This window comes from Linepithema humile, chromosome 1 (genome assembly GCF_040581485.1).
Source record: "Linepithema humile isolate Giens D197 chromosome 1, Lhum_UNIL_v1.0, whole genome shotgun sequence".
Taxonomy (NCBI): domain Eukaryota; kingdom Metazoa; phylum Arthropoda; class Insecta; order Hymenoptera; family Formicidae; genus Linepithema; species Linepithema humile.
Window position 1 is genome coordinate 33,981,360 of NC_090128.1, and position 26,959 is coordinate 34,008,318.

Sequence of the window (26,959 nt, forward strand, 5' to 3'; positions counted from 1 at the left end):
AACTAATAGACAAGGAAAACAGTCAATGAAAGAAATTTTGCAATTTGCAAAATCTTGTTTTTTAATACGTTTATTCGCTACTAAGCGAATAAATCGCCCAGCAAGTAAAAAGGAATTTTCAAATCTAGCCCTTGAGTTTTTTATTTTGCATCATAAATATGATTTTTTTCTGTTATTCTTACAATACATACAGGTTGTATCGGTCCCGATTACACAATTGGACTATTCGCATTCGTTTAGGGCTAAATGTTTGAGAATGTTCATCAAGATAATCACCAGAATGAATTTAATATTCGCGTACGAATATTCGCGCGACAGACCATGAAGTATATACGTGGAGGGTAATTTTTAATCACGTACAATAAGTAAAATTATAATATTCTACATTAAATTATATAAATTGCGTATAAAAAATCAGAAAACGTGGTAGTAAAAATTATTTTCTAAATATATTTCTGCAATTATTTAAAAATTTTTTACTTTGCTTTGCACATCTTTTCTATAAATACATGTAAATGACTAGAAATCATTCTCTGCATATTAAGTGAACTTTAGATCCACAGGAACAGCGTCATCCACTTCTTTTTCTTCTGAGAAACTTTCTGAAAAGATTCTCAGAGGAAAAAGAAATGAACGATACTATTCTTGAGGATCTAAAGTTTTGTTCTTTCTCTGGAAATTCCGATTATCATTTCGATGCAACGTATTATATTTGTATTTATATTGTATGTAATTAAACATCACCCTGTGTATTTGATTAAGATGCCACGGTCACTGAGGAAGGACTCGCTCGTCGAGTATGCTCGTAGAAAATTTCTTTGGAAACAAGATATTCCTTTTAATCATGCGAATACGCGGAAATATATTGCGAGTATATCTGACACTTTTCAATCATTTATTTCTTTTTTTTTTTATCCACTGATTCCGAATTAATAAGTATAATTTAAAACATTTTAAATATCATATAAAGTCAGAAATGCCTGAAAAATTCTGTCAGACACAATAATTAACTGATAATAGTTTTAACAATTGTAATAGTCCTAAAAATCTTGAAATTTTTGCATTTTTAAAAAAAATTTTTTGAAGTATATTTCAAACATACAACTTCAAATTTTAATACTAAAAGAAACATCTAATTATATTAATATATTATATATATAAATTAATATATTATATATTAATATATTATATATTAATATATTAAATATATCAATATATTATATATAAATATATAAATATATTACTACTATAATATTATATTGGTATTTAATTAATTAATATATCAGTATTAAATAATTCTTATATCTAAATTTTTAATTAAATTTTACCTAATTTACATATAATAGATAATATCTTACAAACTTCAATATCACAATATAACTTTTACTTTTTACAAGTTTTAACCATTCAAAGCATTACAATCTTCAAGACTTTTATATTTGTTGAGGTTATAAAATTTTTTTTAATCAAAGAAAAAAAGATGACAATTTGAAAAATTTTTTTCAGGCATTCGTGATTTTGAATAATACTTGAAACGGTATCGTTCGTACGATTTAGTGAAATTATTCGAAAACATTCCGGAAGAGGAATCGAATACTCATCATTCGTCAACGAACGATACTCGCATTCGCGTACTTGTTCTCGGGAATACTTTATACGCAGCTATTCTCGATAGCACTTGTCTAAACGTATCGAAAATCAGAGTTTAAAAACACAAGCTATGTAGTCGAATCTGTTTGAAGTTGACTCGTCTGTATCACCCTTTATTGCAGACCAGCTGAAATTGGATTCCTCTTACGCTGCTCTCGCACCATTTCACATTTGTTATGTGACTGTTCATTTTTTTTTTCGTTTTTTTTTCGTTCTAAATTGCATATTTTCACTCGGACGCACATACCATTCGGATAATAGCGGAGACTGCGGGGGAAGGTCTACAATAGGGTGTCTGCTCGGTGAGTCAACTTTAGCGGGACTCGACGGTAAGCGATATCTGTCGCGCGCAATGTTTTCATTCTTTACACGTATATGATCAGCCGTTTTTTTCTTGTGTGTTATCTCCGATCGTTGCGACCGCCGTTCCTGTAGCTGCCGCGTCCGCGCGAATTGCTCTTGGTCGTCGGCGCCGACTTAGTTGTGGAATCCGACGACGAGTATCGCACCGAGCTACCGGGTAGACCGGAGCTGCTGCCGCTGCCGCTGCCGCTACCGCTGCCGACGTTACCGCCGTTGCCGCCACCACCGTTTCCGCTCTTCGCGGTCGTCGAACCCGTCGTAGCTCCGCTGCCGGTCGTAGTTGCGTTACTTTGGATGGCCTGTGACAAATTGCACGCGTCTCCTTAATCGAGATATGCTCGGCATTTATCGTGATAAGCAATTGCGAAAGTATGTTCGAGAAAAAAAAGATAAAAATAAAAAAAAAAGGAACCGTACACATGTTTTTTGCGCTTGGTAAATCCGCTGCCCGTTAATAGTACGCATATTGGAGCGGCTTTCAGTATGCGCGCGCTGGAAATTATTATCGTAATTAAACGGCAAGTTGGTTACACGATCGCGTGAATCGAATGCAAATAAACATGAACGGGGGTTGCGCTGCGTATCCACTGTAGGATTTCTAAACGATGATTACGCCGTATTGAGCGTAGCTGTTGCGTGTTATGTGTACACACACGGTTCACCTAACTGTAATTAAATCTCCGACCATTGTTGCGAGTTGTCTGTTTACCGCGGTTAATAAATATGGTGCTCGCGATGCGGAGCTGAATACAGTTATTACGCATAATCAATATCGAACATTTTAATTAATGTTGCCGGTGGAACGCGGATTGCTTCTACATTATGATACTCATCTGTTACCCCGATTCACAAATATTGTACATTGGTGCCTGTATTTCCGAAATCACGGCGATAATACTTAAATATTCAGGGATTCAAATCGCAGAGAGATGTACACACCGTGTACATATGTACCTGCGCATCTATGCGATATGCGTTCGTGCGCTTGTCCATTACCCCAAATCGCTGGTGATAGTTAAATATTCAATATCCACGACTCAATAGTCGCGATTATTCGAGTACCCATCAATTTGCTTATACGAATGGGGAAAGTGCCTCAGACGGCGATATAGCTGAACGATTATCCTGCGATTGATTGTTTCAATGATTATTGCGCCCGTTTTCTGAGTAAAATACATTACCCTCAATACGACGCCTGAGAAATAATCGTATTATTTTCAAGATCGGAAATTACTATTAAAAAAAAGAAAGAAAGAAACGAACAGTCCGCTTAATGAAGACCTCAACATGTTTTTGCTCTTCTGCTCCCATTCACGTAGACAAATTGATTTCATATGTTCTGGATAATTGAGAAAGACATCAAGAATCACACGGGCTTACTGCTGTCCCGAGTGACGTTTTTAAACAATGTGAAATGTATTTTTTTTCTGTCTTCTCTTCTTTCTGAGATTTGTGATAAAGTTGAAAACTTTCTACACACATGCAAATTTATATACATCGTTAAAATTTCTATTTATTTCATAGAATTAAATTGTATGCGCACTAAATGTGTTAATTTCTAAATGCTTTTATCTGCAAATAAGTTAGAGATTAAAATTGCTTCTTCCACAATTATCCTTCATTTTTCATTGCAATTTATTAAAAAAAGTATTTCTTAGAGCAACAAGCAGATGTGAATCGATATAGTTCAATATATATCTCGAATGTAATTTTGATGCAAGTGAAAAATAATTGTAACAAATTTTATTCAGCGTGACGATAAAAGAATTGCAAAAATATCATGCAAATTTATATGTCGATTTGCTGCTGCTGTCATCTTGTATGCTGTAAAGCTTTAAGATATGATTATTTCAAAGGATGTGTATACCAAAGGCTGTCGTCCCGGCTGGCCCGAGACACTGTTCTGTACTACGGCATTGCCATTATTGGTGATGCTGTTGTTCACGTTGCTGCCAGGTGGACCCGAGCCACTCTGATTGACTAGCTGCTGCGTCAGCAACGGATTGGGCTCGCTCATGTTAACTTGCTCGTTGATCACCATGCAAAACTCTCCTATCTTCTGTATGTCGCCGGTTTTGCCGGAGTATAAAGTTAGACATTGTCGCCAGACGGACGCGTAGCCCTTGGTCAACCGTACAATGTCGCCCGGCATCAGGAGCTGACCGGGTTCATCCCAGATGGAGACGTTCATGCAGGCGGTGCTGTCGGCCACTTTGAGAGTTCGAACTTCGCGGTTCTCTTTAGTGATAGTAGGGTGGCTAACCTCCAAAACGATAAACACTACGTTAATGTTCTTTTGGCCCGCCCGGATGTCCTTTATCAGCACGTAATCCATCGTAACCACCGCGGATCGCGCACGCACACAGATTTAGACATACACGCTCACAGCGGGTCAACAACAGCGATTCGCGACCCTACGAGGTATCCGTCCCGTTCACCGTGCCGCGCGACGTACACTCTCCAAATGACACGATGTCCGTGTGTCAAGTGTGCCCTACCCCACTCGAAGTCCTCCCCTTCCCGCCCTACTCCGTTCGACGCTTCACGCTAATCAGATCGCCTTTTTCGAGTCTTTTTATCGTTGATAAAGGCCGTCCGTCTGAATCGCGTGCTTGGAAAAATCTCCGAGATACGCAGCTCAACAGAGCGCAATGAAAAAGCGATGATGCATTAGAAAAATGATGACGAATATCTTTACTGTGCCGCCGTCGGCTGACATTTGTCCGCCATGTTAAGGTGGATATACATTGAGTGAAGGGACAACTAACGAATGGCAAATGCAAATAGAAGGTTCTTAGGTATTTCAATCGCGTTCGGATCGATTCTACTATGAAACAATACGCTCAAGAAAGATTTATGAAAAATTTATACTGTACTGTAGCAGATTTTATAGAAACTTAAAAAAATTATCTGATTTGACGTTGAGTTGTACTACTAAAAAAAAATACGGCTGACTTATCATTGACTCAAGCGTAGAAACGACTATAACGGAGTTTCTTGCAACTAAAACATAAAGTAGAGAACATTGATGATAAAATAATTATTTAACTAACCATTTATCGGTAGTTCAGTATTCTGCTAATATTTTTGTTCCAAAATCCACTGTAAGTGTCACAGGCAATGCGGTTAAAAAAATATTTTTCCAAATTTGTTATATTTAAAATTTTTTTAGTAAGCAATAAACAAAAATATCTATTATACACGTGAACATAATATATATAGTGCAGATATGCACTAAAATTAATATATATAAACGTCTTAAAAAATTAAAAAGCGAGGATTTCATAAAACATTCTAATAAATCAAAAAAATGTTCTAAAACGTCTTTTTTAGGACGTTTTTCCGGTGTCGGAAAAATGTCTTTTTTAAGACGTTCTTAGGACGTCCTAAAAATGTCTTTCTTGGGACGTTTTAGGACCCTAAAAATGTCTTTTAGGGCTGGTTATTCTAACTTCTTGGTAGACTTTACTTCTCAGTTACCTAAAATAAATATCAATAATCTTTACTTTAACGCATAGGTAAACTTTATCAATAAATAAAACAATAGTTACTGATATTTACTGATTTTTATTTTAGGTAACTGAAGGATAAAGTTTACCAACAAGTTGGAACAACCGTCCCTTGGAAGCAGTTTATGCTGCTGCTGCGTTTCAAATCTAGTGTCACTGCTGCATAACACTGCGATAACACTGTGTAGTTTATAATAGTCTATGACAGAAGATTTTACCGTTCGATATTATGCGATTGTGTTAAAATAAATGCGAATAAATTTGTGAATTTATTGTGTATAAGGTAATTATTGTTTAATGAAGTTTTTACACTTATCACGTACAACGAATAATGCGAGAAAATTTGATAAAGTTGCTTATCAAATCAATATCAGTGGTATTTCAAAGTTCGGTAGAACTGCAATTCTAACCTTTAACCTTAAAAACATTGGTTTACTTAAATAGATATTGCTGGTAGAAGCTAGGTCAGGTCTGTTATTATACTAGAATCGAGAGTATTTTGAATTAAATGTGTTAAAAGCATCTTGTACTAATTGTGTTATATAACAAAAACTAAATATTGCACTTTATTGTATAATAGAGGTTAATTGTTTACTGGATTATATTTACATGTATTAAGAGCAAAAATAGTTATTTAATTTATAATTATATATGTGTTGAAGATCAAAAGTACTTCACAGTAATTAATATTAATTTTAGTAAAGCACAACACAATGAGCTACCACCGAGGAGGTGGTAATAAGCCAAAAGGTTTTGGCTTTGCTGGCTTCCAAGTGTCTGGAACAAAAAGGAGTGGCACTAATATACCTCCACCACCACCGAATTCTGCCTTGAGTAAACAAGGCTATCATACAATGAATGCTATTACAGAAAATGCTCTATCTGCTTGTTGGGGCATGCCGAAGAAGCGCAGTAAAACCGAGGAAGAGTGAGTACAACTTTATTTATGAACAATACTATAAAGAAATAGATGAATTGTATATCTTTGTAATATTATGATTTATTAAGGTATTTTGAGGATGATGATGAACCTCCAACTTCCTCATTGGAATATATACCTGCACCCGGTTCTCCCACATATGACTTAATGAAAAAATCGTCAAAGAAGGATGAGAGTGACAGTGAAGAAGATCCCTTGGATGCTTTCATGGCGGGTATTGATGCAGAAGTTAAACGAAACAGTTCTGCAGCTCAATGCGACGACCAACGTAAAGAAGACAAATCTAAGGGATTTCGGGCAGATATCGATGGAGAGGATGATGAGGAGAGTTACTACAGGTATAAATTTATTACTTAATACATGATTTTATTGCTAAAAATAATATACGATGCTATTACTGATTGCATTTCTCACATAAAAATTATGATAAGAAAGATATACAATCTGATTTTTATTTCGCTGCTAAGATATATGGAAGAAAATCCAACTGCCGGCTTGCAGCAAGAAGAATCCGATCAAGAAATTGAATATGACGAAGATGGCAACCCCATCGCTCCACCAAAAAAGAAGGAAATCGATCCATTACCGCCGATTGATCACAGCGAAATAGAATATGAGTCATTTGAGAAAAATTTTTACAATGTGCATGAGGAGATCGCAAGTTTGGGTAAACAACAGATCGACGATTTGAGAAAGACTCTGGGTATAAAGGTATCCGGACCGTCTCCGCCGAATCCGATTACAAGTTTCGGCCATTTCGGTTTCGACGACCCGCTCATAAAGGCTATCCGTAAGAACGAGTACACACAGCCCACGCCTATTCAGGCGCAGGCGGTTCCCGCCGCTTTAAGCGGGCGAGATATAATAGGCATAGCGAAAACCGGTAGCGGCAAAACGGCGGCGTTTATCTGGCCGATGTTGGTGCACATTATGGATCAGCGTGAACTGAAAGCTGGAGACGGTCCTATCGGTCTTATTCTGGCGCCGACCAGAGAATTGTCTCAACAGGTACTTTCGATTGTAATTTTATTTTTCCAGCTAATTTTTGAAAAACGTACATTCTATCACGAGTTGTTCACAGATTTATCAAGAAGCGAAAAAATTCGGGAAAGTTTACAATATTCAAGTGTGCTGTTGCTACGGAGGTGGCAGCAAATGGGAACAGAGCAAAGCGTTGGAAAGCGGCGCGGAAATCGTAGTCGCCACTCCTGGCAGAATGATCGATCTAGTTAAGATGAAAGCAACGAATTTGGCCAGGGTTACGTTTTTGGTTCTGGACGAAGCCGACAGAATGTTCGACATGGGATTTGGTAAGCAAACGCGTTATAACACGGATTGAGATACTATGCTGACGATATATCTAATCATTTATATCGTTTTTTTTTTTTTTAGAACCGCAAGTACGATCTATATGTAATCACGTGAGGCCTGATAGGCAAACATTGCTATTTAGCGCGACATTCAAAAAGAAAGTAGAGAAACTTGCTAGAGACGTTCTGACAGATCCGGTTAGGATAGTGCAAGGTGACGTCGGCGAGGCTAACACCGACGTGACACAGCACGTTATCATGTTCCATAACAATCCTAGTGGCAAATGGACCTGGCTGCTGCAGAACTTGGTCGAATTTCTAAGCGCTGGCAGTCTTTTGATCTTTGTCACTAAGAAGGTGCGAAAGCTAAGCAACCGTAGCGCAATGTTAAAAGAGTGTGTAATTTAATATTTTCCTCCTGCCAGCTGAACGCGGAAGAGCTCGCCAACAATCTCAAACTCAAAGAGTTTGACGTGTTGCTTCTGCACGGTGATATGGATCAGATTGAGAGGAACAAAGTGATTACGGCTTTCAAGAAGAAGGATGTCAGTACCTTAGTCGCCACTGACGTAGCCGGTAATTGGATTCTTTATAGCGATATCAAAAATGTATATGCAGAATTCTAATTGTACGGCATTTCAGCGCGAGGTTTGGACATTCCGCATATCAAGACTGTGGTGAATTACGATGTAGCGCGAGATATCGATACACATACACACAGAATAGGAAGAACAGGCCGAGCCGGTGAGAAGGGCACAGCGTACACTCTTGTAACGGAAAAAGATAAGGAGTTTGCTGGACATTTAGTGAGAAACTTGGAAGGAGCGAATCAAGAAGTGCCAAAGAGCTTGATAGATTTGGCCATGCAGAGCGCTTGGTTCAGGAAATCGAGGTTTAAGGGTGGAAAAGGAAAGAGCATGAATGTCGGTGGAGCTGGACTTGGTTTCAGAGGCAGACCCGATACTTCAAATTCGGTATGCATCTGAAACTAATGACGTTTTATATAAATAATTACGTATTCTATTGCAAGGATAACTACACGTTTTAGAGCGGATCATCGTCGCAAGCATCCAAGGATATTAGCGAAGTTGTTAAAAAACTAGAAAGACACGGGCCAGGTAGCGATCGACTTTCCGCTATGAAAGCCGCTTTCAGAAGTCAATATAATTCCCAGGTAATATGCGTGATTACGTCACAAATATACATCAAATCCGGAAATACGATTATATGAGAATTTGTTGAATCAACTTTTATGTATAAAAAATGATTTCTTATTTAATGCATTTTACAAAAATTTAAATGTTATTTTATTTTCTTTGAAGCAAAAAATTGATAAATTTATTAAAATTTACTAATCAATTGTGATCCACCATAGTTCCGAGCATCATCGGATCACACCTGGGAACAAACAATCACTCCACCTTCCGTGATAATGCCGCCTCCACCGACTGTTCCGCCACCAAAGCCCGTGGGCCAGGACAGTGAAGCCTCCAATTCTTCAGCACCGGAGCGTAAAAGAGTGCGAAAAAGTCGATGGGAGTGATTGAGTTAATGTACCATTATCTGTGTATACTATAGCAGCTATTCTATTAAAACGATAATGAACAACTTGTTTTATATTACAATAAAATTTAATTTTACGAAGTTCTATGGACTATTAATTCATTTGATTCAGCCTAGTCACCAGCGGTTTATGGTTTCATCGACATATTAAGTTTAATTTTACTGCAATCCCGCGGAGGTCGCACGCTGTATGCAGTTCCTGTACAGTCTGTAATTGCTTTGAAAGCGCGTGTACGCGTCGGTCGCAATTTGCTTAGAGTGAATCACTCTATAATTATCCCATAAAGAGCCGTGACCGTGATCGTGTGTATCCGCGGCGATCCTTTTAATTTCACGATCGTACCCCTAATTGCGCCTTTTGCAAAAGTGATCACGGCTATCTCTCTGTAAACTGCGCCGCTGAAAAATGGATATGTCTATTTTTGGTTTCCTGAATGGTGCTTTCAGTAATTTTCTAATATAATTGATCAACAACAGAACCTCTTATTATATTAATTTAATGTGAATTGCCAAATTATTTATAATTCCGCTATCAACACACAATATAGTAGAGATAAATATTTTAATAATTTCGATTAAATTTTTGAATAATAAAAATAAAATACTATAAAATATTTGATAAAATTACACGAGCAATCATAATTAATGCTGAAATTTAGTCTCTTTACAAAAAACTTTGTATTTTATTCAAATTGTGCTTGTCTAATATTAGGCCGATTTATCGGGAACTCGATTTGAGTAGCAGTCTGAAGGAGTCGAAACCATTAATTTTATAATTCAGTTTATTAATGGGTTACATATTGAAATTATATTTATGACATCCGTTGAAGAAAATGCGAAGGTAATTCAATCTCCATACACAAGTCTGAAATTATTAAACTCTGAAACTTCCAAAAAACATTTTAAAATGTTTCGCGCCTTACAAGAATGGTTTACGAATATTAAGGAAAAAAGGGTAGCGCATAAAGTAATCGAGTGGGATGTCAAGAGCTCGAAACTTACTTCAATCAATGCGCCCTTATTTTTCCGAAAATATAACTATCATCTTCACTATCATCTTATGCATTGCTGTTTCTCTGCCGGCACGCGCGAGCATGAGAATAGGTATTCACTTAATATGAGGATTAAACCAAAGGGATAACGTCCAGAGCCATCAATCATGCCTGGTCGACACGATCGAGTGGGACGTTAATGACGGGTCTCTCATCAGTGGAATCGCTGACACGCGTCTCCGCGTCATTAAGCCGCATCGACACGCTCGGATCGGAGACGTCGGCGCGTGGCGTTGCGACGGAGTTTCTAACGTTCGTGAATCGCCCAAGGTCCGCGTTCACGGTTACCTGCCAAGGTCGTGAGAGCGCTACCTTCCGCCTTGCCGCGGCTAAGATATCCTGAAAAGAAATATCGATCAATCTTTTCCTCCACTTCCGTTTCGCTGTGATTCGAAAAAATCCGTGGTAAATCGATCTCAGTTTACGCAGTGGACAGTTTTCCACATTCCTTCAGGAACATTAAGGAGATAAATTTATGGCATCAGTTCATCGCTTAAGATATTTAAAAATAGTGTGCACTTCGGGCGGCGATCTAAAGACTGACGTTCCTTAAGAATTTATGTACTGCGGCATCATGGAGCTGCTCTTTCTCCTGGTTTTCTCCGTTTGCTGCGCGAAGCTCGCCGAAGTCGGCGACTTTTTTGCAGCGTCGACGTTTTTGCCGTTGAACTTCTCCATAGCTCTGGTGTACGAGCCCGTGCAGATCCGTCCCCAGATCTTTCGGTCTTCCGCGCACTGCCTGTTCCTGCCCTCGCTGGACGTACGCTGGATGTCGCTCTTCCGCGCAGCCTTGCAGACGTCCTCCTTTTCCAGAGACGTACTGGAGCCCGCGGTGGTCTGAACGTCTTCCCACGACGCGTTTATGTCGGACTGCACGCTGGACGGCGTGGGGCAGCTGCTGTCGCTGGACAGAGACGAGGAGCGGATAAAAGATGGCGGCACCACCAGCTTCACTCGCTCTTCCGGCTGATTGTCGGTTGTCGGTGGTTCGCTTTTTGCGCGAGAACTCGTCCTGCAGCCGCTGGAAACGCCGTCCTGATTGTCGTTCAAAATAATCTTCGCGATTGATGTCCTTTTTCTCAGATTCTCCAAATTCTCTCTAGACGAGCTCTGAGAGCTATCCACTCGCTGCAGAATGTCCTTCAAATTCACATTGGCGGTGTCAGTGCTAAAACTCGACTTGGCTCGTTCAATCTTAGGCGTTCTGGGTCCGAATTTTCCATTAGTCGTGGCGACAGCCATTTTTTTTATCGCTTCATGATTCTCGTCTTTGACTGCCGGGGTAGTTATGTCTGGATATATATAATTAGGCAATCTCTCCTTCTGGCGAATTGAAATGGTGATCTTCGGCTGCGCTTCTAGCGATTTTCGATACTTTTTATTTCTGTCTTCAGGTGATTCCGTCTTCGTGGACATGGCGCCCTTCACGCACTGCTTATACTTTTCATCTATCGTGGTATCCAGGCGTTGAGTGTTCGCGTTGTCGACAAAAATGGACTGCTCGTGGCTCTCTTCAGATTGCAGGAGTGACCACTGATCCAAGGATAAGTTCGTGATTTCGTCTTTCTGACCGATTAACTCCCGCGAAATGTCATTCTCTTCAGCATCTTTCGCGGAGTTCTGTTCGTCTTGCTGCGAAGGATCCTTCGTCTTCTCCCGAGTCTCGTCCTCGTCTTCGTCATCCTCGTTGCCGGAATCGTTGTCGAGGCTCTTCAAGAGGCCCTCGTTCTTCTCGTTCCGTTTTCGGAGCTCCTCCCAGTTCTTCCGCGGCTTGTAGCTCGTCTTTCGCCTGACGATCTTGCTCTCGGTGATGTTGATGTCCGGAATGAAGAGGCGCAGCGCTTTCGTACCAGTCGGGAACGTCACCTCGCTGATTCGTCTCTCGGACATGATCGCCTTCAGGCTCGCTTTTGAGGCAACTTCCTGGTGCTTGTTGAACGCCGAGACCAGCTGCGCCACCGTGTATTTCGGCTCCTCGTTTTCCGATTCCGTCGAACGGTCCTCCTTGTCGTCGGACGCGGCGGAATTGTTGGAACGACTGGAAACGTCGGAATGCTGGCGCTCGCAGAGACGTTTGTCTATATCACTTGGCTGCGCGTTGAGGCTCAGCGGCATCTCGTCGGAGTCCTCCGTCAGAGTGTCCGACTCGACGGACTTCAGCGAATCTAGATTCTCCTCGGACTCTGAGGTGAGCTTCTTCGGAATCTGCAATAAGTTCTTCATTTCATGTTTCGAATTATTCAACTCGACACAAGAGTCGTGTCGATTGTCGCTGCTAAAGTTACTCGACGTCTTCGTGTCTGTCGACACTGTCGGCACGTTTTGATTATTTTGCCTCGTCTCGTCAGATGTTAAATCGAACTGCGACTTCATATCGGTGGCCACCACGTGATCGTCGCTGATCGAAGGTGTGAGCCGAGCGATCTCGGCGTCGAGCTGCTTGAAAATTGGCAGCATGTCCTCGGTTTTCGCACGCTGGTAGCTCTTCCTCCGTCGTTTCAGGCACTCCAGGCTTCTGTAAATATCTAGGACACCCTGCGACTTCGACAAGGTCTTTAAACCGTACAGCTTCTCGCGGGATTTGCTGATGACGGGATTCATCGTGACGGCGCTGCTCTGCTCGGAGTTCATCGTTGAGGATCCGTTCAACAGACACGCTTGAGATTGAACGCGGTTCAGGCTGCGTATTCTCGAGAGTATGCCGCGACTCAGGCCTTGATTCAGGTTGGCCTGAGATCGGCTCTGAGCTTTGCTCAGCAATCCCTGCGTCTGCTCCTGATTCAGCAGGCAGCTCTGGCTCGCGCAGCTCAGACTGGTCCTCGAGGAATTCAGGCTGGCCTGAGAATCCGCCGGGCTGGGGAATCCCTCGCTACCGGCCAAGCTCGAGCGACTTCCGGTGAGGCAGTGATTCAGGCACATTTCACTTTGGCTCAGTAGGCAGTCCTGCAAACTCTGTTGATGCTGCTGTTGATGGCTTTGATCGTTCTGGATGTCCACCTGGCAGAGGTTCACCTGGCTGGTCGTTTGACTCATCAGCGCAACCCTCCTCAGATTCTCTCGGCTGACTACGCGTTCCAGAAGGACCTCCCTCGACTTCGATAGATATCTTCGCAGGTGCGGCGACGCCTGCATCGGGGCGCCGTGCAGCCAGTCGTGGCGCAGGCATTGTTTCGCAGTCATTCGTGCACTAAGAAAAAAAAGAATTATCTTTTTTTTTTTTATTTATTTGAGAGAAGCAAAAGAGCCAAAGCAAGATTTTCGTGTCTTTATAATCTGCCGCATTTACAATCCTTCTAACATACGCAAGTGTTCAAAACACATATTTAACAACTAAAACACCGCGCAAGATTGATCTATATATTTACTAAAAAATTTTTATTCGACAGAATTTACTAAAGAAAGTAAAAAAGTAAAGACACTTTTAATTGATTTAGAAATAAAAAGAATTCAATTATTTTCTTTCTGTAAATGTGACGATTGTACCTCGGGTTCAGCACCAAAAGCTTCGCGACAAAGTCCTTAGCCTGCGCCGAGACATCCTCGAATAATTCCTCGGGAAAATCCACTTCTCCCAAGGATATATTCTGAAAGGTTTCCTGATCGGTTTCGCCGCCGAAAGGAGAGAAGCCTGTCAGCAATACGTAAGTCGTGACACCGAGCGACCTGAAACGCAGATATTTTTTCCAAAATAAAGAAATATCTATATGTTTAATAAAAAAAATTGACAAATAAATATAAAATTAATAACAATCCAAAAATATGAAATTAATATAACCAAATGTAATATCTATAAAATTAACAAAAGCGGTGAAACACATGCCGTGTTTGGCCTTACCACATATCAGCCGCCAGCGTGATCGGTTCGTAATGCAATATTTCGGGCGCTGAAAGAGAGAAATGTAAACATCATTGAATATATGGAAATGTGCGCACAAAATAGCGTTCAGCGAGGTCTTGTCCATTTATTTTGTGTCCAGTGACCTCGCACGTGACGTCACTCGACTGCGTCACTTTTATTTATGCAGAAAAATCGAACGTAGGTGTCCGCGATAGTATCGGGACGATTCGCGCGAGATGCTGCTGCTGCGAGCGTCGAGATGGGTCGTTTCGACCGGCCGTTTCTATGCGCCCGTTAGCTCCGCGCTGTCGTTAAACTCGTCATTATAGTCCGAGCCGACCGTATCACGAGCCTATAAAATCTTCCGTAAAAAGTTGAGCGGCGACGGTCGATTTGCCAACGCGTTACGGGGCGAAGAAATACGATTGCAATAACTGTTATGGTCTATCGCCGCGAGACGTCGGACCGGATTACCACGATAGGGATCTTAACTACCTACCCGCCGATCCTATTATTTCATAGACAGTCGTGCGATTGGTGGCCGCGACGCACGTCAATTAAATCGCGCGCAGGTAGCCCACCGGTTTCCGCCTGTTTAAGCGCGGACGGACTTGGAGCAGCTTTTCTTAACGGTAACCACCTCCGTTATCTCCGTGACATTTCGCCGATGGTGAATAGAGAATAGGTGGGCGGGCGGGAGAGAAAGAGAGAAAGAGAGACGCGGATCGGTGACTCTCGACGTCTCGCCGGCCGAGATGATTGATCGGTAAATAATTTTCGGCGACGGAACAGACTTTAAATTGCAAATCGCATTTGGACTCGCGACGACGAGGGGAGAGATAGGCATTGTCCGCGCGAGATCTCAATTTTCGAGCGGGGAGGTGAAGGAAGGAGAAAAATTCGCGCACAAAGGAGGGACGTTAATTCATCGGCTCCGTCCGACTTTGTTATTTACTTCGTTCCGCGACGTAAAGGCCACGACGCGTCGATTACCTTGCTTGGAAACGGCACGATTTGAAGCGACCGTCAATTACAAAGGGGGAGGGCAGGGAGGGGGGAGAGGACCCCCTCTTTTTGTCCTGTATGCGTGTGCGTGCGCAGGTACGCGCATACCGCGGCCGGAGCTACCTCGGATTTATTAAGAGCGCACGTTTTCTACACGAACTCGCGGCAGCGTGCAATGAGGCTAACGTGTCAATTAATATCGATTATATTTGCGATCTCGCCACGGTGATCGTCAATTAGCGGGCCCGAATAATGATCGGTGGCAATTAAGCCGCGCGGCAAAGAGCAAAGCGCGGACGCACCACCTGGACGAGTCGCCATCCCGTCACGGTAACTCCGCGGCGCGGAATAATGCTCGGTAGACTTTATCTCGACAGCCATAATGTGGCAATTTATATTTTTCCTCTTGATTAAGGAAGTTTGTCAAGCGGAGCAGCCGTTATCGGCGTCGGTCTCACAGCGATCTCTCAAACGAGCGCGCTCCGAATTGTTCCGCGTCCGAGAGAGATTTATGAAGCGCGTTAAACTTTCGAAACTTCGGACGGATGTTAATGTGCTGAGGCACAAAGTGGAGCATTTTGCTTTTCCTACTTATATACGAAACAATTTATTTCTTCATATAAATAGCTGTTTAAGAAGATTATAAACTTTGCATCGACGTACAAGTAAAATTGTGAAATAATTCGTCGGAAGTTTGAATAGAAGTGTCACTCACCGACGTAATCCGGCGTGCCGAGAATCTCTCGGACCTCGGTGCCCTCGAGAATCACTCTCGAAATTTCAAAGTCACAGAGTTTAACGTCGCAGTCTGGAAAGGAGCCCATCATGACCAGATTTTGTGGCTGTGAAATGAAAAATAATCCTCAAGCATATTTAATTAAAAACTTTCGATACATCAAGCTCGACTTTAAACGATCCATAATTTGCGGCAGAATTTGAGATAAAAGTTCATGATATTATATCATGGAAAATATTTAAAAAATCTCAGAAAACAAAAATACAAATAACCGATGCATTATTTTGATTTTTTAAATATTCTTATACGCGGTGGATAAAAAAGTTGTATCTCAAATTCTGCCGCGAATCATAAATTGTCTAAAAAAGACTTGCGTAAATTTAAATAAAATTTAAATTCAAATTCTGCAGCGATTTCTGAATGATTTAAAGTAGATTGAGCCATGCTATTCTGAAAATGTTAACATCTTCGTTGCTGATCCGCAATGATTAAATTGCATCGCACAGTCCTATCTCTCGCTGAGCAGATAATTCTGCAGAAGTGCATCCGTATCTTGAAGAGCTGTACGCCGTCTGTCGCGGCGTTTTATCGCGGTCATAACGAAAGGGATACAATCGGTCTTCCGCGTGGCCGCGCAGATAAGCGTTGCGCGGGCATATATTAACGACGCGAGGAAGCGATTTCTGTATCGCGTTACAGCGCGCCGCGTATCGTCGCCGGTTCTCTCGGCGAATGGAATTTCGGTGTACGCGTGCCGTTTAGATTGCGGACTCGCCGTCGCCGTCACGAGCGTCGCCGATGTTACGACCGCACTTCGATGTCCATTTCGCGACGCATACAGAGTGCATTGTGGTATCCTTCCGTATTGGCGATTGTCCCGTTTATCTCAAGCTCCGCTCGCCTCGAGGACACAATCTCGGCTACTCCGCGACAAAGATGAGTTCAAGGAGCGCAGCGCGTTTTTGCGACGACCCGGTGAATAGCGGCGTCTGTCCGCCAATGTAAATACCATCTCGATGCCGGGCTGTAAGCCGGATTATATTCAAACCTCTAACGCGGCCGCGGCTAATCGATCGCGCGCGGACGCGGGAAATAATCGGGACGCGAATCGAAAAGAATCGGCCGGCGTCGATATTATCGCGGGATAATTTATGGAAACGTTACGTCGAACGAAAGATACGAGCATGTGAACTACCGTGCTTGCAACTGCCAACGGATCGCCGTGAAATTCAAAGATACGCCGACAATCCAATTATCATAAATCCTCAGTAACCGGCGTATAATGAAGGTCGCGCGCTGAGCATCGATTCGAAGGCTGTTATTATAATTGCTGACATAATCCAGATCGCACGGTTGTGATAGTCGGACTAGAGTCGCTTTCACCGACTCCGATCACTCGATCGAGCAGGCCGAACGTGCGGCATATACATAGATTCGTATGTGGAGCAGCACGCTCGAGCACGATTGAGCAAGATACGGTAAAGCGGCAGCGCCGCCGGTCACGCGTGGGCGTCGATCTAAAAGAATCAATTTCTTTATGCTAAATAAATATATGTATTATGCGCGATTATATATCCAGCTTCTTTATTGGAGATGAATCTCGATGGAAGACGCAGCGACCCTTTCCAAGCGCTCATCAGCGCTCGTCGGAATCATCGTCGGAATCGTCGACGCGAGGAGAGCCTTGGGCATTTTCACGTAGGCGCGCCACCTGAATATTCAAAGTTTCTCTTGGCCGCGTGCGACTAATAAATAATGACAAAAGACGTAAAAATAAATCTCGGCCCTCGAGATACGTAATTCCGTCGACCGTGGAGCCATTACGCGACGGCGGGAATATTACGCGCTCGTGCGCCCCGCGCATCAGCTTTACGACACAATAATATCGCGCGGAAGCTCTCGCAGCCGAATGATAAATAGGCCGCGCTGGTGGGAAGATTATAAAGAATAATGCGGTTCGCAATCGCGCGCTTGCAATCAAAATGGCACGCCGCGGTCTCCCGTTTCGCTCGCGCTCGTTCGCCGCCTTTTTTAGAGATTCCACTTTCCGCCGGACATCGCGTTTTTCCGTGAAATGACTGCCGATTAAACCGAGACTGATTCTCATTCAGGCCGGCTGTCGTTCGTTTCAGAGAGATTAGATGACGCGAGGATTAGATACGTCCCGGACTCGCGTCGTACGCAAATCCAATTTGCAATGGATTCGCTTGACGAAATAGGAAGCGCAATGTGTGTGGGATGAATTCAACGCGCTTCGTTTCCCAGAAAAAGCTGATTAAACGTTTGAACTATGACACCGATTCCATACAAGGGAATTTTGTTTTTGATCCATGAAAATTGAACAGGGTCGAATTCGAAATTGAGTGAAAATTGAATTTCCGCAGCGAAGAGCGCGATTTATAATATTTTGACGTTTTAATTAAATCGATACGAATCTCGCAAATTTGACGATGAACAGGATACGATGTCTGGCCACGGCGATCGCCTGGGCGTTTCGTTAATCAATTTCTTTCTTCGCTGTGACATTGGCCGCGGTATCTGATGACCGCGCGCGCAGACGCTCTCCAGAAGGATGTGTTCGGCGATCCCGCATTCGATTAAAACGACGGGATCTTTTTACGTTGTTCAAATAAGCGCGTGGGCCAACGCGCGAATAAATGTCAGCGTCACCTGATCTCTCAATCTGAGCGTTTGTTCTACGAGAAAGAAAAAACATTAATACATCGTGTCTGGCTGGAAACTGTCGGCAGTAAAATTAACGTTAATACACCTTGCAGGCGAAAAAATTATACATCGTCGAGCGTTGCGCGGCCGCGAGGCGACAATCGATACGCGAACCCCAACGGCCGGATCGGCTGGCCGTCGCGTCGCGCCACGCGATTTCCCTTTCGCGGGAATCGCCGGATTATCGGGAGTTGCTCCAGTTATGGTGGCCAGACACACGGGATACCCACGATCGCGGGGACCAGGTGTGATTCACCGAGAGTATGCACAACAGCGACGGGGGAGCAGGGCGTGGTCGTTCCGCCACGGCACGTCGCAGAAGTGCGCGCGCGTTCCGTTTTTTTCTCCTCCGCGAGTCGACCGCGAGTTCCCGCGATCTTTCGCAAGCCACGGGGTCCGCGAGATCTCATTTGCATATCTACGTCGGATCTGGTGCAGCGCTGCCGTCCGCAGGAAGCGCGTTACAGATCAGCGGCGATCGCGTGAGTGGCATCGACTTCGCTCCCTCGATGACCCGAGAGCCGATCTCAACCTGTCTCTCTCGTCTCATTTTTATCAATTATACTTTATAAATATTTTTATGCACATTTTTTTATAGCTCTTTAATTTTTTGATCGCATTTTTCGCGAAAAAAAATCACGCAGAGAAGTGAGCGAGAAAGAAAGAGAGAGAGAGAGAGAGAGAGAGAGAGAGAGAGAGAGAGAGAGAGAGAGAGAGAGAGAGAGAGAGAGAGAGAGAGAGAGAGAGAGAGAGAGAGACGACTCACTCAGAGTTCAATCGAGCCCATCGGTCTCCTTTTCTCTCCTGCACGCGCTATATATACTACGCCCAAATACGGCGGTAGTGTGTTTATGGAGCGCGGGAATAATGTTCGCGTCGTACGCAACGACGCGTACACACGCCGCCGTGTTGATCGCTTTGCAACCGTAGCGCTTACGAAATAAATCAGGTGGAAGCCGTTCGTCGCCGGGAGGGGAAAAACTTGAGCAACCCGAACGGCTCCGGCGACAGGTCGGAGTTGATTTATCGCGTCACGAGTGCGATAAATATTAATCGACTTATATCTAATTCGCGCAGTTAACTTAACCCGTTAATTAATCGCGCCGGTCGACCGTGGCACCAGGGACTCTTTGTTTCGCTTTGGGAGTATCGAACTCGGGCGTGCAATGCAAATTGACCTTAACTCGCGCGTATCGCGGATAAAAAAGTGCGAGGCGAATGCTGGCAAACCGACACCGGGTGTCGGTATTCGCGCCACCTCGGTCGAGGATGCTGCTAAAAGCACGACGACCTCTCTCTCTCTCTCTCTCTCTCTCTCTCTTTCTTTCTTTCGCGAGGATAACGAGGAGGAATCCTCCCCGGCCGTAACGAGCGAATCCGACGACCTCGTCGAATCAAAATGTACTTTACGACGCGGAGCCGCTTCTGCGCCTCCTCGCGCGCTGCACTGTCGCCGGCTTATTTTTCCGCGAACGCCTACGCGGTTTTATATTCCGACACACGTTCACCTCGTCCGACGTTAATCCGACTCGGGCTGTTGACCATCGCGTTTCTAATTTGATTAGCAAGCCGACGATAATACGCGTGTAATAAAAGTCGTCGCGAAAGGCGCGAGATCCGCTTCGATATATATGTAGTACGAGCGAAAAACGACGATAATACGGACGCTAATGGAACGATGATTAACGTCATAAATATTTTATCGTATATATATATTTGTCATATATAAATAGCCAGCTAGAAGGATAGTCAAAATATAATTTCTCACTGAGGAGTAAAAGCCCTCGCGTCGGTCAAACGGAGTGCAGCGTGCTCCATTTTTGATACTTCTAAGCTGCCGACGTTTTTATGCAGCTTTGAGCGAACGGCAAAGCATCCTCTCCGCGGAGCGATAAAACAATGCTGTCAAGATTAAAGACCGTCGGAGATTAAAGACCTCTTCGCGTATAAATGTCGACTGCCGCACGATATGGACTTACCGCGCGCGTCTGCGCTTAATTGCGCCGAGAGTTTTACGGCCGAAATAAAGAAGAGCAAGACAGAAGTGAGGCAGGTCCGAAATGTTTGCCGCTCGGACAAGCCATTCGGGCACTCGCAAAAAAAAAAAAAAAAGGATGCCGACTTCAGAGAAGAAAGCGAGCTCGAGCGAACTCCGCTACTTTCGTTTAATAGACATTTTAACGGCTCGGAAAGCGCGCCGACTAACAAGAATGCCAGCATAATTGATGTGACATTCGCCGAAGGGAATGTTGTGTCGAAAGCACAATGCATCACGAGAATCTTTTCGCAAGCGTCTCTTCGCCGAACGGCGGCAAGAAATCAACACCGTCGGCGGCAGAGAGGAAAAAAAACATCGCGCACGAAGGTGTCTCAAGTTTCGAAAGTCTCGTTGAGTCGTCCGATTCTGTCCCTCGACGAGAACATGCTGCAACGTCTCTTTTTTTCCACAGATTGTCCGTATTTAAAAGCGAGTTTCGTTTTCGCAGATGTTGAAATAACTCGCGGACGGACGCGATAAATCGCGTACGAGCGACGCGCAGCCGTATTCGATTCCCTTCGTGCTCAAACGATCTTTTTTTTTTTTTTTCTCTCATCGAGCCGTGCCGCGATCGAGCAGACCCTACGATCAAAGACCGAGCGCGTGTGTGTTCCTTTGTTCCGTGACGCGGCGCGAATGGCAATTCCAATTTGTTTTCGAGCGGGCTTATCGTTTATCGTCCCGCGCGATCGATAGCGCGATCGGTCGCAATTAAAGCTCTCCTCCGCTGATAGCCGCGCTACATCGGTTTCACGGAATGGAGTTCGACGGCAATTCAATCGCGTGTCAGATATACCGGAACGCGACTAATCGTTATACATTTATATTGAGTTCCGAGTGGAACAGATCTTTAACAAAGAGCCACACAGGTGACATTCGAAGCGAATCTCGTTCCTACGCCTACTCTGTGCATATACGTTTCGCGTAAACGCGGAAAAAACATTCGGAAATTTCTGGCGTCGATAAGTGCGTCGGTTCCGGGATACAGCGGGGAGAAGCGTGACAACTTTGTATCGACCTTTTATGGGTCGCACTTACCTTGATGTCCAAATGGGCGATATTTCTCTCGTGGAGGTAGGCGAGTCCTTCCACTAGCTGCCGCACAAAGTGTACGACGTCACCTTCGAGGGGCACCAAATCGCCGTCGATGAGCGTCTGCAGATCGCCTCCGGGCGCGCTGAAAAAGAAATCGTCGTTACTCGGAATCGTCGTGATATAATCGGAGATGATGCTCGAGAGAGTGCTTGATGCGCGTTGCGTAGCTGGCGAGTCCGTATTGCGCGTTGTGCTTTTCGCGCGAGTGCTTTGTGACAATTTATCTTTCATAATAATAATAAATACTGTGAATTTGTACCGCAAAGCGTTTAATTTGGTTGGAAAGAGCGAGGTACTTACTATTCCATGACTAAGATGATTTCCTTCGGCGTCTCGTAGACATCGTGCAGCCTAACGACACGTGGAGACTGCGAGCACAGAGATAACAGAGCGATCTCGTGTCTCAGCTCTGCGCTGCAATCGGCATTGAATCGGTTTCTGGACGAGTATTTGGCCGCGTAAAGTATACCGGTTGATCGGGACCTGCAGCGGTAGACTCTCGCCCATTGACCGCTATTGAAGTATTAAATATTGACCAATATTTCATTAATATTTATTAAATCCTTACAAAAATATAGAAATATAAAGATGCCCTCAAACATTAAAAATAAAAAAAAATATTGTTGCATCCGCGATATTTTAACAAAGAAATAATTCCAACAGGAGATAAACACAATATTTCAATTTTTTAAAGCAGTGCTGAAATTCTTTCGTTAACAATAAATTGTATTAAACATAAATAAGGTGCGTGTGTATAAAATAAAAGAATTGAGCGATAAATTTTATATCTACAGTTTTATCTCGAGTTTCATCGAGCACAGCCACACCGTGTGATGTATAGCTATACTTTTATATCTCAATGTTCAGCTTCAATTTTTACTGCCCCGTTAATTTTATATTTTCACGGCAAATTTCGCCCTTGAGAAGAAACAAGTCAATGCTCGAACACCACCGTCTTCTCGGTATCCTTTATTATTACTTTGAATACTTTTCGCCATGTTCTTTCTCTCCATTCATTGAAATCTCCTTTCGCGGCTTCGAAATTTTCCACGAGGTCATGTCGACGTTTTAAACATTCTATAGTCTTGAATATTTTCAGCTTTTGTTGACTCTTTAAAGAGAGAGTATTTTCTACCGAATTAACCATTAACACATTCATTTTATTTCCCATTCTATTTTCGCGGGAACTTTAGTGTTCGTTGACGTCCCTTTCGCATACTTTGCTCGCTGTATCCCTGCGAGGTTTTTTATTGCTTCGACGATATTCTCTCGTGTTTTTCGCGGTACAGGATATCATTAATATCGTACTTAACATTCCACCGAGTGATCTAAATTATTTACAGTCCCGAGCGCGCGCTTCATCGTATTAAGAATCTCACAATCGCCGTCGAAGATTCCGGTCGTCTCCTCGGCAAGGTCGACATTGCGGCGCCTGGCAAGGCTGTGCCCGTAATGCGTATCTCACGTTTTCACCCGTATTTAAGCGCGCGCCTTTATGCACGGGAGAGTGTGTTACATAAACGACGCGGCGTTCATAAGATACAATCATAGATAATATCGCTCATTAACTTTCTATATCGAGATCATAAATATCGTGAGAGCCTGCTTAAGGATGAGCCAGCTTGAGTTAATAAATTCGTTTTTTTTTTTTTTCAAATTTATCTAAATCTACCGTGATTAATTATGCGAGGTGTGAGATTTCTTCAAATCCGCCGTAATTAATTATTACGAAGTGTGAAAATATCACCGTGTCGGCGAAGATTAGCGGCCGGAAGTTCAGGATCGGAGGATCGTCCCACGAATTCCCACGTTCGAGGCATGCGTCACGTGCGAATCAGCGGCGATATATTTATTATCGCCACGGCGCGTATTCGCAGCCGCGTTCCTTTCGCGGTCGCGAGATAAGGGTAATAAGCATCTGATAGCGCGACGCGGCCGCAATTAACTTTAATCGATTCCAATTTTAAGGCCACCCGCTGGTGTACCCTGACTTTTTTCGTCCCTCCCCCACGCCGGGCCGAGGGACTCGATTAAAAATGCGCGAGACGGAGACGCAAGAACAAAAGGAGCGGCCGCCAGACGGAGAGGGCGATGTCGCAATTTTTATTGCCCTTTACCGCGCGGGCTCAAGGCTCGCTTCTAAAAGTAATTACCACGGGCGAAGTGGGTATCAAAGAGCGCGTATACGCTCGAAAAGAACATTGAATCACCGGGGCACCGGGGGTACCGGGGATAATACCCCGCTGTATACGGCGCAACGATTAAAGCATTGGCCGCTATTAAAGATCGGGACGAGCAGTAATCATAGAAAATTGGATTTTCGCGATCGCTCGCGTAATGACAGCGCTCGGTGGGTGTCGGAGAGCGAGAACGCGCGACGAAATAATTTATGAAAATTTATCACTTTGGTCGTCCTTCAGTTTTTTGTTTCGCGCCGTTCAGACTTAAACAAAAAAATTTGCATAATCAAAAGCGTAGTATCAACAGTCCGAACTTGTTTTAATTTCAGTTGCCAACATTTCAATTATCGATCCTGACATTTATTATTAATTATTGGATAAATATTTCATTCAAGCGCCAATGTACAAGATGTGAAAAACGCGCGAGACGTCGCGTCGTATGAATGTGCAAATGTCTCTCTGTAAATCTCGGGATTACAATCGTAAACTCGGCCCGGCAATGGCGACTGTTTATGTATTATGCCTTTGTGCTGCTGCCGGAGCAGCAGGTAAATCAGCTTCATTAGCGATGCAAAAGTGCGCGACGGAGGCAATATCGTGGCGACTGATATCGGGCGCGCGAGTGAGAATTATCAATGCGTGCGCTACCCATTAAAACGGTCCATTAACATACCCATGAATATGAAATGTTTCAAAGTCCGCGCGCGAGTGAACTCGTTTCGCGCGGCCTTTTGTCATGCCTTCCCGCCGAAAGAGAGCCGCTATCAATTCTGGGTTAACAACCGGACGATCGATATCGTCAGGTTAATCAATAGCAGAATATTGAGAAAAATCCGGCACCTTCATTCTACGTCGTCGTCTCCCACGTTTGCTTTTCTCACGGCAAGGATATGCAAACGCGGCAATGAACTGAGCAAATATTTGTACTCTTTGTGTTGAATCTACGCTAGTTAAAGCTTTGAGATAATAGAAATCAGCGCGTCTTAAGAAACATGAAATAGAAATTTTAACGGAATTTACGTTCGTTTAAAGATTTTTGCACGTGAAACAAGTCGGATAACTAGCGCGCAGAAGGTGCCTATCGATTAATCGTGCCGCGAAGATAGCGCGACGACGGACGACGACAGGTAAATCACGCGGCGCTCCGCGCATAAACATCGTGCATGCTGTACGCGTCTCGCGCGGCTCTAAATTAAATTATTATCACGAAATTACACGTTGGGCAATCGGCACCCTATTACCGACAACCCCGTCACTCCGCTCGATCATTACGGACCTAATTCGCGCGGCGCAATAATAAATGTGATTAATGCGCGACGTGCGTCACGTATCGTTGCGCATATTGCTACCGTGCGTAACGCTTTGACAAATTACGCGTCGCATCCGAAGGTGATTAATCATCGTGCGTGGCTCGTTGCACGCGATGCAAGCCGCGACGGGATCGTCGGAGCAAACAACATGCGAATCTCGGAACGGCATACGCTGACTTTGCGAAAAATTCCTTCGAGAAAAGGACTTGCGAATTTTTCAAATTTATCTTCCCAAATTTGTAGAATAATAACAAAAATATTGGAAATTTTACGCAATAAAATATTATAACATTGTAACAAACGGTGTGTTTTGTGAATAAATATGTTAAATAAAATTTTGCGATCCCTAGAAAATTGTATGCAAAATTAAATAAGTGAGAAAAAATCATATTAAGAATATCGTAATCGATTCACCTCGCGAACGGTTTCGGATCGATCTCGTAGTGCTCCGTGATGGGTCCCGTCTTGACCACCCTGGCGAGCTGCGCCTCCTGGACGAGGACCAAGCCTTCCTTCACATGTTTCTCGCTCCATTGCACCCTGCATCGTCCTCTGCATCTCTCTTCGTTCACCGTCCGATCGTTCGCCCGCTTCGTCTTCGCGCACTTGGCCGAAGACGCTTGCAGATTACGATGCTGCGGTCTGGGCGACGTCTTCCTCGCGGACGACATCGTGGGTGCTTGATGATTCGCCTGATAGATCATGGCGAGGCAGTAAACAGATCGCAGTCTCGGGACAATTCTAATTCACTCCAGCGTCGCGCGAAACGGAGACTTCAACGCTTGGCCCACTCGCGCTTTGTCGATTACGCGACCTACTTTTTTATCGAACTCTCTTTCGACAATTTTCGAAATTTCGATCTGTTTAAAGGAGCCAGGTACGTCTCGCTGACGAAAGCTTCTCTCGCGGTCTCGATTACGAACTCGGCGCGCACTCTCGCTTTCGATCTCACGGGCTGCAATCACCACGCTCGATCTCCTCTCGATCGGCCACGCACCGAACCGGAGCGCGCGATATCATTCTACCACGAGGAGACGCGACGACGGCTCTTAACCCGCTGTGCGACGCGACGTTGATCGACGCCGACGTCTTCACATCTTGCGCCGCCGTCCACCCGCCTGGGGAGAAAGAAAGAGAGAGCGAGATCGCCGTGGCACACGGTCCAGCGCCGAGTCGGAAACTGGCCCGCCGCCGGAGTCAACGAGAGCAACGGACCTCCTCCGCGCGCTCCTCTCCGCTTCGCTCTCTTCCTTCTTCGCGCGTCGGAGAGCACGCCGGAGAGCCCGACACCGAGAAACCCCGTCGTCTCCCTGGACCCCGTTTGATCCCCCCCCCCCTTCCTCCCCCGTCCTCCCGTCCTCGCGATTCTCCTCCTCCTCCGCCGTCAGGGTCGGATTGAAATCCTCCTCGCGGTCCAGCTTGGTAATTATAGGTGGACATGAAATAGCGCTTCAATATGTAAATAACGTAGCGGGACTTATTGTTCCTCCCGCGCGACAGACTCGACGATTGTAATTTACACTGCGGCTATAAATAAATTAGCGGCGTGTTGTTATTCTTAAAATCTCGTGCTGTAATTACGATACGATCGAAAAATAAAGATTAATAGAAGTGACGTGAGATTTTACGACCGATTCCTTCAATCG

General features: G+C 44.0%; 3 protein-coding genes across 4 annotated transcripts; 1 reads left to right on the forward strand and 2 right to left on the reverse strand.

Moving 5' to 3' along the window:
- Positions 1 to 123: 123 nt before the first annotated feature.
- LOC105672727 (SOSS complex subunit B homolog) lies at positions 124 to 4,965 on the reverse strand. Of its 2 annotated transcripts, XM_012367854.2 has the most exons (3): positions 3,881 to 4,965; positions 2,431 to 2,505; positions 124 to 2,312 (listed from the first exon to the last, which is right to left on the reverse strand). In XM_012367854.2, the coding sequence occupies exons 1-3, from the start codon at positions 4,346 to 4,348 to the stop codon at positions 2,052 to 2,054; spliced, it is 804 nt and encodes a 267-aa protein (XP_012223277.1). In that variant the 5' UTR covers positions 4,349 to 4,965; the 3' UTR covers positions 124 to 2,051. The 2 variants fall into 2 exon arrangements, with proteins under 2 accessions (XP_012223277.1, XP_012223278.1); XM_012367855.2 differs by lacking the exon at positions 2,431 to 2,505 and having other exon boundaries at positions 3,881 to 4,959.
- Positions 4,966 to 5,644: 679 nt separating this feature from the next.
- On the forward strand, positions 5,645 to 9,416 carry LOC105672733 (ATP-dependent RNA helicase DDX42). The gene is made up of 10 exons (XM_067348162.1): positions 5,645 to 5,805; positions 6,222 to 6,450; positions 6,531 to 6,800; positions 6,930 to 7,470; positions 7,544 to 7,772; positions 7,855 to 8,129; positions 8,198 to 8,348; positions 8,415 to 8,746; positions 8,821 to 8,946; positions 9,148 to 9,416. Exons 2-10 carry the CDS (start codon positions 6,236 to 6,238, stop codon positions 9,313 to 9,315), a joined length of 2,307 nt encoding a protein of 768 aa, XP_067204263.1. The 5' UTR covers positions 5,645 to 5,805; positions 6,222 to 6,235; the 3' UTR covers positions 9,316 to 9,416.
- A 683-nt stretch (positions 9,417 to 10,099) lies between these two features.
- Positions 10,100 to 26,599, reverse strand: LOC105672732 (uncharacterized). The gene is made up of 7 exons (XM_012367864.2): positions 25,728 to 26,599; positions 22,124 to 22,336; positions 21,767 to 21,905; positions 15,946 to 16,072; positions 14,223 to 14,271; positions 13,871 to 14,050; positions 10,100 to 13,574 (listed from the first exon to the last, which is right to left on the reverse strand). The coding sequence occupies exons 1-7, from the start codon at positions 26,015 to 26,017 to the stop codon at positions 10,937 to 10,939; spliced, it is 3,636 nt and encodes a 1,211-aa protein (XP_012223287.1). The 5' UTR covers positions 26,018 to 26,599; the 3' UTR covers positions 10,100 to 10,936.
- Between the last annotated feature and the right edge of the window lie 360 nt (positions 26,600 to 26,959).